Source organism: Procambarus clarkii, chromosome 24 (genome assembly GCF_040958095.1).
Source record: "Procambarus clarkii isolate CNS0578487 chromosome 24, FALCON_Pclarkii_2.0, whole genome shotgun sequence".
NCBI lineage: Eukaryota > Metazoa > Arthropoda > Malacostraca > Decapoda > Cambaridae > Procambarus > Procambarus clarkii.
In genome coordinates, this window is record NC_091173.1 from 13483678 (window position 1) to 13494045 (window position 10368).

The 10368-nt window shown below is 44.9% G+C and overlaps 1 protein-coding gene across 1 annotated transcript; it reads right to left on the minus strand.

Moving 5' to 3' along the window:
* Positions 1-7967: 7967 nt before the first annotated feature.
* Positions 7968-9269, minus strand: LOC123751097 (uncharacterized). Its single transcript, XM_069330214.1, has one exon. The coding sequence runs from the start codon at positions 9267-9269 to the stop codon at positions 7968-7970; it is 1302 nt and encodes a 433-aa protein (XP_069186315.1).
* Positions 9270-10368: the final 1099 nt, after the last annotated feature.

Here is a 10368-nt window from a genome sequence, read left to right on the forward strand (position 1 = left end):
CACACCTTTGTAGGACCTGATTCTATACCTCCTTCCCTTACTCTTCCTTCATTATCCCACCAACCATATCCCTCATTCCCATACTCCTTTCCCCCTGTCTCTTACTCCTTCCCTCCCGCCTTTACCCGCACTGAACTTAACACTTGTGCTCATGTTCGGTATATATTTATGCATATATCTAGAAATTCTTCTCGTACATGATAAAATGAGTTCTTATTGTCTGAAATTTGTTGCGCATTCTCCCGCTCAAGTGGCGGTCACGTATACCGCTTTCTCGACAAGTATTACCGCATATACATTCCCTCTATCAACAGGTATACAGCATATGCACTCTCCTGCTAACAAGAATACTGCGTGTATTATACGCATATGCGGACGAGTGTCGAGCTCAGATAATGAGTTTGGGTTTCCATCTAAGCGGAAGCCACAAATCTATCGCCATCCAGTAATTACTGTAGAAACGAACAGTGAAAGTCAGTGACGTCAGAGATAAAGTTGTACTTTATTTGACGTGAATTCCACATTTGCACAGAAATTTGTATGAAAGTATAAAGTAAGATAGAAGATTGCAAATTATGAAATTAATGATGTGTGTTATGAAGTGCAATATACAGCGATAAGACTGGCGGTGCAGATGTACCGCGAGGCCAAATCGAGCGATCTTATCGCTGCAGATCGCTCAAAAATGCTCACAGGAAACGTAGTTGGCAGATATATATATAATTTGCGATATAACTGTATTCTGCTAAATTTTCATTAATAATATAAAAAATGTTCAAAAGTCTGGCTGGGAACTATTATAAATTAATGACGATGGATATACTAAAAAGTATATTGTGTAAACTTTATTTGAAATTCCTCAGTTCACACAAAAAGGAAGTTTTATAATAGATGCAAGTACTTGCAGGAAAATCATATGCAATATATAAAGGGGTACGTCAGAGAAAATCTGAAAATGTTAATCGAAATAAATAAATTTGCCATGATTGTGAATTGTGAAGCTGTATGCAATTTGTAATATTAATTATAAACCATTTCTGAGTAGATATCTTGAAGACAGCTTATCTTTGTGTAGAATAATAGATGGAATATCAGTTGACATTTATATGACACATTTATAAGAACACACACACACACACACACACACACACACACACACACACACACACACACACACACACACACACACACACACACACACACACACACACACTGTACACCTGTTGATTGACGGTTGAGAGGCGGGACCAAAGAGCCAGAGCTCAACCCCTGCAAGCACAACTAGGTGAGTACAACTAGGTGAGTACACACACACACACACACACACACACACACACACACACACACACACACACACACACACACACACACACACACACACACACACACAGTAGTTTCAAAGCGTTATATGACAAAGAATGCTGGGAAGACGGGACACCACGAGCGTAGCTCGCATCCTGTAACTACACTTAGGTAATTACACACACACACACACACACACACACACACACACACACACACACACACACACACACACACACGCACACACACACACACACACACACACACACACACACACATACACACACCGTAATGAATATTCTGAATAATGAGTCACATTTCTAATTGTAATTCATCAAGCATCGTCTAGTGATGTAAGTTTTTTACTTGCTAGCCGACAAAAATTTGTATAATGAGGCCCACAGTTAAGCTCCAAAAAGTAGCGTGAATGGAACTAAACCAGTAATTGCCTCGCATTATTTTATTGACTTATTTATGCTTACAAGAAGGATCATTAGCTCTTGGGCCCCCACCTTTCCTGCTATCGGTTGCCTAATGCAATAGCTCCAGGATCACTAGGATGATATAAGAAGCACATTTATACTCAGATGTATGATATTATTAAATTCCATTAACTCCTGTTCATTACCTTATCTCACTATCTGTATTGGTAATCTGTGTCTCCTGTAGATTTAGTCCTTATTCACTTTATCAGTGCTCGTTGTGGTCATAATATGCGGTCATGTCTCATCTTTCTCAGCTTTTATCTAAGAGTTATCTATTTTATCTTTTTTTATCTAAACAAACTTAGAGATATATTTGTTTCGATCGTCTGTATTTGCTTGTAATTTGAGATTCAACTCTTTGGTTCCGCCTTTCAGTCAACTGTCGTATAATGCAATGTGTCTGTGTATGTGTTTGTGTCTGTAGTTGCTATTTGTGCTTGCAGGATCGAGCTGTTAGCTCTTGGAACCCGCCTCTCTAACCACTAATTTATTGTACTGACTCCCGACCTATTTTTCCTATCTCATATCTGCTACATATTTCTCTCTCTCTCTCTCTCTCTCTCTCTCTCTCTCTCTCTCTCTCTCTCTCTCTCTCTCTCTCTCTCTCTCTCTCTCTCTCTCTCTCTCACTCACACACACATCCCCAGAATGCAACTCGCAGCATCTGTCTTAACTCCCAGGTACCTCCTTACTGTTAGGTGAGCAGGAACATCAGGTGAAAGAAACTGGCCAATTTGCGTGCGTGCGTGTGCAATATATAATAAGGCGGATGAGAGAACACACCTGTTCAGATCTTGTCAGATTTACTAAGTCTTCCTTCCCACACCTTCAGGTTTGACCATCCCACACCTGTCTCCCTATCCCACACCTCCCTCCCCCATCCCACACCTCCCTCCCCCATCCCACACCTGTCTCCCTATCCCACACCTCCCTCCCCATCCCACACCTTCAGGTTTGACCATCCCACACCTGTCTCCCTATCCCACACCTCCCTCCCCATCCCACACCTCCCTCCCCCATCCCACACCTGTCTCCCTATCCCACACCTCCCTCCCCATCCCACACCTCCCTCCCCCATCCCGCACCTGTCTCCCTATCCCACACCTCCCTCCCCATCCCACACCTCCCTCCCCCATCCCACACCTGTCTCCCTATCCCACACCTCCCTCCCCATCCCACACCTCCCTCCCCCATCCCGCACCTGTCTCCCTATCCCACACCTCCCTCCCCATCCCACACCTCCCTCCCCCATCCCACACCTGTCTCCCTATCCCACACCTCCCTCCCCATCCCACACCTCCCTCCCCCATCCCGCACCTGTCTCCCTATCCCACACCTCCCTCCCCATCCCACACCTCCCTCCCCCATCCCACACCTGTCTCCCTATCCCACACCTCCCTCCCCATCCCACACCTCCCTCCCCCATCCCGCACCTGTCTCCCTATCCCACACCTCCCTCCCCATCCCACACCTCCCTCCCCCATCCCGCACCTGTCTCCCTATCCCACACCTCCCTCCCCATCCCACACCTCCCTCCCCCATCCCACACCTGTCTCCCTATCCCACACCTCCCTCCCCATCCCACACCTCCCTCCCCCATCCCACACCTGTCTCCCTATCCCCGGGATGATGCTGTCGTGCTGACAAGATCCGTCTCGCAGGAGGATAGAAAAGCCTACGCTATTCTATCTCCTTTGAGATTTGTATTATATTGTCTCGGTAAACGTACTTGAACTTTAACCCGTCTCGCAGTCAAGCACATTGGCTGCGTGGCCAGTATTTACGTCGTGACACAAGCCTCGCTTCTTGAGGTTTCTCAGTGGCACTGATGTATGTATGCTCACGCGCATGTATGAGCGTGTATATGTATGCCTACATATACACCTCGGAACTCTTATTGTTAGCCGTGTCTTCTGTTGCATTGGTCTACACTAGTCCCTCATGCCCCCCACATCTTCCAGTGCTGAGAAGGCTTCACGCAGCACAGCGCACGCACGCACGCACGCACGCACGCACGCACACACGCATGCACACACACACTTGACTAAGAGCCAAAGCTCAACCCCTGCAAGATCAAATAGGTGAGAACACACACCCCAGCACACATACGCACGCATTCACACGCAAGCACGCTCACACACGGGCGCGCGCGCACACACACACACACACACATACACAAACATCTATTTAACAAAAGGACATATAATATGTTTTCCTATGCTCATAGCAGAATGAACGTTCATACATTAATTTTGTGGTCTTACTGGAATGACTAAGAGTAGGAAGGTGAGTTTCTATTCCCATATATATATTATAAACTGAAAACCCTTAACCCGGCTTTAATGTCCTATTTATGAAGACTTCCTCCTTATGAATGTATTTTTAATATCTGGAACATCGTTTTATTGACCTCTAAACAGGGTTGTGATATGCAAGCTTGTCAAATTTCAATTATCTATCCCAGTCTTTATAGTGAGTGTGATGTGTATATTCTGTCGGGAACCTCATCTGTTCCCGGCTTGCAAGATTGCCATTATGCGAGGAAAAATATAAGTTAACTTTCAGAATTACGTAGCCAAGCATGTGGTTCCTCCTGGTTACATTAGGCTGCGGCTCTCAACCGGTCTTCTCGTTGATTTGCTGTCTCCGAAGGCTTGCATTACACACCGTGAACGTAGTCTTCATCTTCCCAGACCTTGAACGCCATCGCATCTATAACGAGGGCAACGGTCCTGACAGCGGGGCGTCATCGTGTGACAGCTGCGTGACAGGCAGGTGTCTTGTCTGTCTCCCGGGTTCGACAGCTGCCCACCTGTCTTGATGGACGCTACTTTCTCGTGTCTCCGTTCCGGCCTTAGTGACATCAAGTACACAATTGTTCTCTCCCTTGCGTTTGCAGTTCTAATTATGGTGTGGGTGGTAATTACCTTTGGCAGGCTGTGGTGTGAGGGGGGGGGGCTTGGTGACCCCTGACCCCTCTGGCTGGGGGCTTGGTGACCCTGACCCCGCTGGCTGGGGGCTTGGTGACCCCCTGACCCCGCTGGCTGGGGGCTTGGTGACCCCTGACCCCTCTGGCTGGGGGCTTGGTGACCCCTGACCCCTCTGGCTGAGGGCTTGGTGACCCCTGACCCCTCTGGCTGAGGGCTTGGTGACCCCTGACCCCTCTGGCTGAGGGCTTGGCGACCCCTGACCCCGCTGGCTGAGGACTTGTTGACCCATCTGGCTGAGGGCTTGGTGACCCCTGACCCCGCTGGCTGAGGACTTGTTGACCCCTCTGGCTGAGGGCTTGGTGACCCCTGACCCCTCTGGCTGAGGGCTTGGTGACCCCTGACCCCGCTGGCTGAGGACTTGTTGACCCCTGACCCCTCTGGCTGAGGGCTTGGTGACCCCTGACCCCTCTGGCTGAGGGCTTGGTGACCCCTGACCCCGCTGGCTGAGTATTTGGTGACCCCTGACCCCTCTGGCTGAGGGCTTGGTGACCCCTGACCCCTCTGGCTGAGGGTTTGGTGACCCTGATCCTACTGCCTTTTTCAACCCATATTCAGAAAATAGGATGTCTGTATGTTCGAGGTTGGGGATCAGACGCTTACGGCTAGTCTCACCAAACTTTGCAGGGTTATTGGTCTTTATCCGGGGATAGTCATAGGGGGGGGGGGATGGGGTCGTGTGGGAAGGTGGTGAAGCGTGACTGATATTACCTTGAACCACTCAGTATTACCAACACCTCGTTACACTGAACCACTCAGTATTACCAACACCTCGTTACACTGAACCACTCAGTATTACCAACACCTCGTTACACTGAACCACTCAGTATTACCAACACCTCGTTACACTGAACCACTCAGTATTACCAACACCTCGTTACACTGAACCACTCAGTATTACCAACACCTCGTTACACTGAACCACTCAGTATTACCAACACCATGTTACCCTGAACCACTCAGTATTACCAAGACCATATTACGCTGAAACGCAAAATATTACTAATAATACGTTTCACTATACATACAATACATACGTATTGTTACTTAAACGATATTACACTGAAGCAGAATATTATGTCAGTATTAAACTGCCATACTATTACTAACCTACAATTTTACTAAGGCGATATTACGTTGTAACACATAGTAAAATAATCAGAGATACATTGATCTAATATGACGCTGATTCTCTCTTAATCGCAGGAAACTGATAATTACGAACAAAAAATATATGCAATCCGAAAAAATTATGTTTTTTGTTAGAATTGCTTGAAGGAGCAACATTAAGCGTGTGAGAGAGTGATTTAAATTTCGGGGTGATAGGAGTTGCTTCCTGTTTTGTAGAATGCCTGTGGAGAGAGATTAAGTGATAAAATGATTATAATAAGACATAAATCTACTCACATTTGCGTGCGTGTGTGTGTTTACTATTTGTATCTGCAGAAGCGAGCTATTAGTTCTTGGATCCCGCCTTTCTAAGCAATTTATTTTTCCTCTTTTTATGTTTACTACATATATTTCTCTTCAATACGTGCATACACATACACACATCCCCAGGAAGCAGTCCGTAGCGGCTGTCTAACTCCCAGGTACCCATTTACTGCTAGGTGAACAGGGGCACCAGGGTGCAAAGAAATTTTGCCCATTTGTTTCTTCCTCTGCCGGGGGTCGAACCCGGGCCCTTAGGATTACGACCCCAGAAGCGCTGTCCACTCAGCCGCGGTGTGTGTTTTGTACACAACTGTTTGTATTCACCAATTTGTGCCTGCAGCATCGAGCTTTAGCTCCTGTGCCCCGACTTTCCAGCCGCTATTCGTCTAATGACTCCTCACCTACTTACTCATCATATATACGTTTGAAATTGTTGATGGAGTTTCACTTAATTGTTCAAACTGCCCCTTTAGTTCATATAATTTTCCCACCGTTCTTACGCTAAAAGAAAACTTTCTAACATCTCTAAGACACATCTGACTCTCAAGCTTCCATCCGTGCCCCCTTGTTCTGTTCATATTCATCGTAAATAATTCTTCTGTTTCCACCTTGTAATCCCTTTTAAGTATTTTATATGTCTGCATTCTGTCCCCCTCTCTCCCTCATCCCTTCTGACGTCGTCCGCGTTAGTTATTTCAGTCTCTCTTCGTACCTCATCCCTCGCAGCTCTGGAACGAGTCTCGTTGCAAACTTATGCACCTTTTCGAACTTACTTATGTGTTTTTTAGGATAGGGGCTCTAAGATGCCCCCCATATTCTAAGACTGGCCTCAAATAGGCGGTATACAGTGATCTAAAAGCCTCCTTATTCTGGTTTCTGAAGGATGTTCTGACTTTTACCAGAGTAGAATTTGCGGCTCACGTTATTCTATTTTATGAGCCTCTGGAGTTAGGTTCGGTGTTATGTCCACTTCCAGGTCATTTTCTCTAGTCGTTATAGAAAGTCAGTTTCCCTTCATCATATATCGGCCTTTCGGTGTCTTGGCTCCTGATCCCATTTCCATCACCTTACACTTGCTGGTGTTGAACTCTAGCAGCCATTTATCGGACCAACTCTGCAACCTGTTCAAGTTATCCTGTGTGTGTGTATATTCACCTAGTTGTATTCACCAAGTTGTGCTTGCGGGGGTTTGACTTCTGCTCTTTCTGCCCGCATCTCAACTGTCAATCAATCAACTGTTACTAACTACTAACCAACTAATTTTCTTTTTGTCTCATGTGTGTGTGTGTGTGTGTGTGTGTGTATGTGGGTGTTAGTATTCAAACTGTATGACGGTTGGGATATAGCCAATCACAGTCGAGTAGGTCTCTGACGTCATTCCCTACAGAGCTGGTACTGACCGCTCTGGAGGTAAGGTCAGTATTCGTTACCTTTAGATGTATGGTGCTTGCTGGATTGTAGAGAATACACAATAGTTCGCGTCAGCAGCTTATTGAGTAAAGGCAACAATATATATATATATATATATATATATATATATATATATATATATATATATATATATATATATATATATATATATATATATATATATATCTGGCCTGCCGAGGCCAGATATATATACCTGGCTCCTAGCCCCGCTTACCAAACGTTCTTAGATTAATGGAATATATGGAATGCGTGAGAAATACATTTCTCACCCTTTTATTATATTTACAGTTAAACTTTTGAACCGAATTAGCGCCAATGAAGTCAGCATCTAACCTGTTCCATTTATTGACAGTTCTAACACTGAAAACAACAACAAATAACTTTCAGACATCGGAGTAACACTTTCAGACATCGGAGTAACACTTTCAGACATCGGAGTAACACTTTCAGACATCGGAGTAACACTTTCAGACATCGGAGTAACACTTTCAGACATCGGAGTAACACTTTCAGACATCGGAGTAACACTTTCAGACATCGGAGTAACACTTTCAGACATCGGAGTAACACTTTCAGACATCGGAGTAACACTTTCAGATATCGGAGTAACACTTTCAGACATCGGAGTAACACTTTCAGACATCGGAGTAACACTTTCAGACATCGGAGTAACACTTTCAGACATCGGAGTAACACTTTCAGACATCGGAGTAACACTTTCAGACATCGGAGTAACACTTTCAGACATCGGAGTAACACTTTCAGACATCGGAGTAACACTTTTAGACATCGGAGTAACACTTTCAGACATCGGAGTAACACTTTCAGACATCGGAGTAACACTTTCAGACATCGGAGTAACACTTTCAGACATCGGAGTAACACTTCCAGACATCGGCGTAACACATTCAGACATCGGAGTAACACTTTCAGACATCGGAGTAACACTTTCAGACATCGGAGTAACACATTCAGACATCGGAGTAACACTTTCAGACATCGGAGTAACACTTTCAGACATCGGAGTAACACTTTCAGACATCGGAGTAACACTTTCAGACATCGGAGTAACACTTTCAGACATCGGAGTAACACTTTCAGACATCGGAGTAACACTTTCAGACATCGGCGTAACACATTCAGACATCGGAGTAACACTTTCATACATCGGAGTAACACTTTCAGACATCGGAGTAACACTTTCAGACATCGGAGTAACACTTTCAGACATCGGAGTAACACTTTCAGACATCGGAGTAACACTTTCAGACATCGGAGTAACACATTCAGACATCGGAGTAACACTTTCAGACATCGGAGTAACACATTCAGACATCGGAGTAACACATTCAGACATCGGAGTAACACTTTCAGACATCGGAGTAACACATTCAGACATCGAAGTAACACTTTCAGACATCGGAGTAACACTTTCAGACATCGGAGTAACACTTTCAGACATCGGAGTAACACTTTCAGACATCGGAGTAACACTTTCAGACATCGGAGTAACACATTTAGACATCGGAGTAACACATTCAGACATCGGAGTAACACATTCAGACATCGGAGTAACACTTTCAGACATCGGAGTAACACTTTCAGACATCGGAGTAACACATTCAGACATCGGAGTAACCCAGTATCAAGCTTCCATGTGTGTGAGCGCGTTCTGCCGTTCGTAATTTAGAACAATGCAGCTATGTCCCCTCTGTCAATTGCTCTTTCAATCTTTGTGTATACACACATACACAAACACGTGTATCGGAGGATCGCAGATCAACTGTCATGGGTTCGAATCCTGGCCGGGGAGGATTTACTGGGCGCAATTCCTTAACTGTAGCCTCTGTTTAACGCAACAGTAAAATGTGTACTTGGTTGTAACAACGATTCTTCGCGGCGGGGATCGTATTCCAGGGACCTGCCCGAAACGCTACGCGTACTAGTGGCTGTACAAGAATGTAACAACTCTTGTATATATCACAAAAAAAAAACTAGGAAAAAAACGAAACGCCAGAAAACAGAAGTACAACAACCAAAGCAATTACTCAAAGAAAGTAATTGTGCAATTACTTTCTCAACGGATATATCGCAAAGCTTCTGTTCTACTTGAGTCATTGTGGCACAGTTTGCAGGAATTTGTCCAGCCTGGCTGCCTGCTCCACTATATGATTTTCATTTCCTTGTCCTGAAGTGGGACAAAGTTTGACCGGCTATGAATTTATGCAACAGTTTCTTGCAAGTTACCTCACCAATATTGCGAGAGGAATTCCTTGCAAACTGTGTTACAAGATAACAAGTATAGTGCAGCCTTTGCCTTCACCGCGGTCTTCTACTGTGCCTAAGCGTATATATGTTGTGTTTACGTGCATATATCTTCATGAATAAATCCACAAGGGTCGTGACGAGGGCTCGAACCTACACCCGAGACGATCCCAGACGCTGCCTTAATCGACTGAGCTACGACATGGTTAAAATACATGTGTGTACAAATCTTCATCACTGTATGTTTGTGTATGTATACCAAGGTATACCTAGGTATACATACACAAACATTAAATAATGGTGTTAATTATGCATTCAATTATTCTCGCTGCGAGGAGCACATCCGCCGCTGTGTGCGCGTACATAGTGTAATCACTTTTTTGGTTGTTGAATGAAGTGAGACATTTTTGTCACTTCACATAGTAAAATATGATAAAACTCAATGCAGCATTGTTGTTATGACG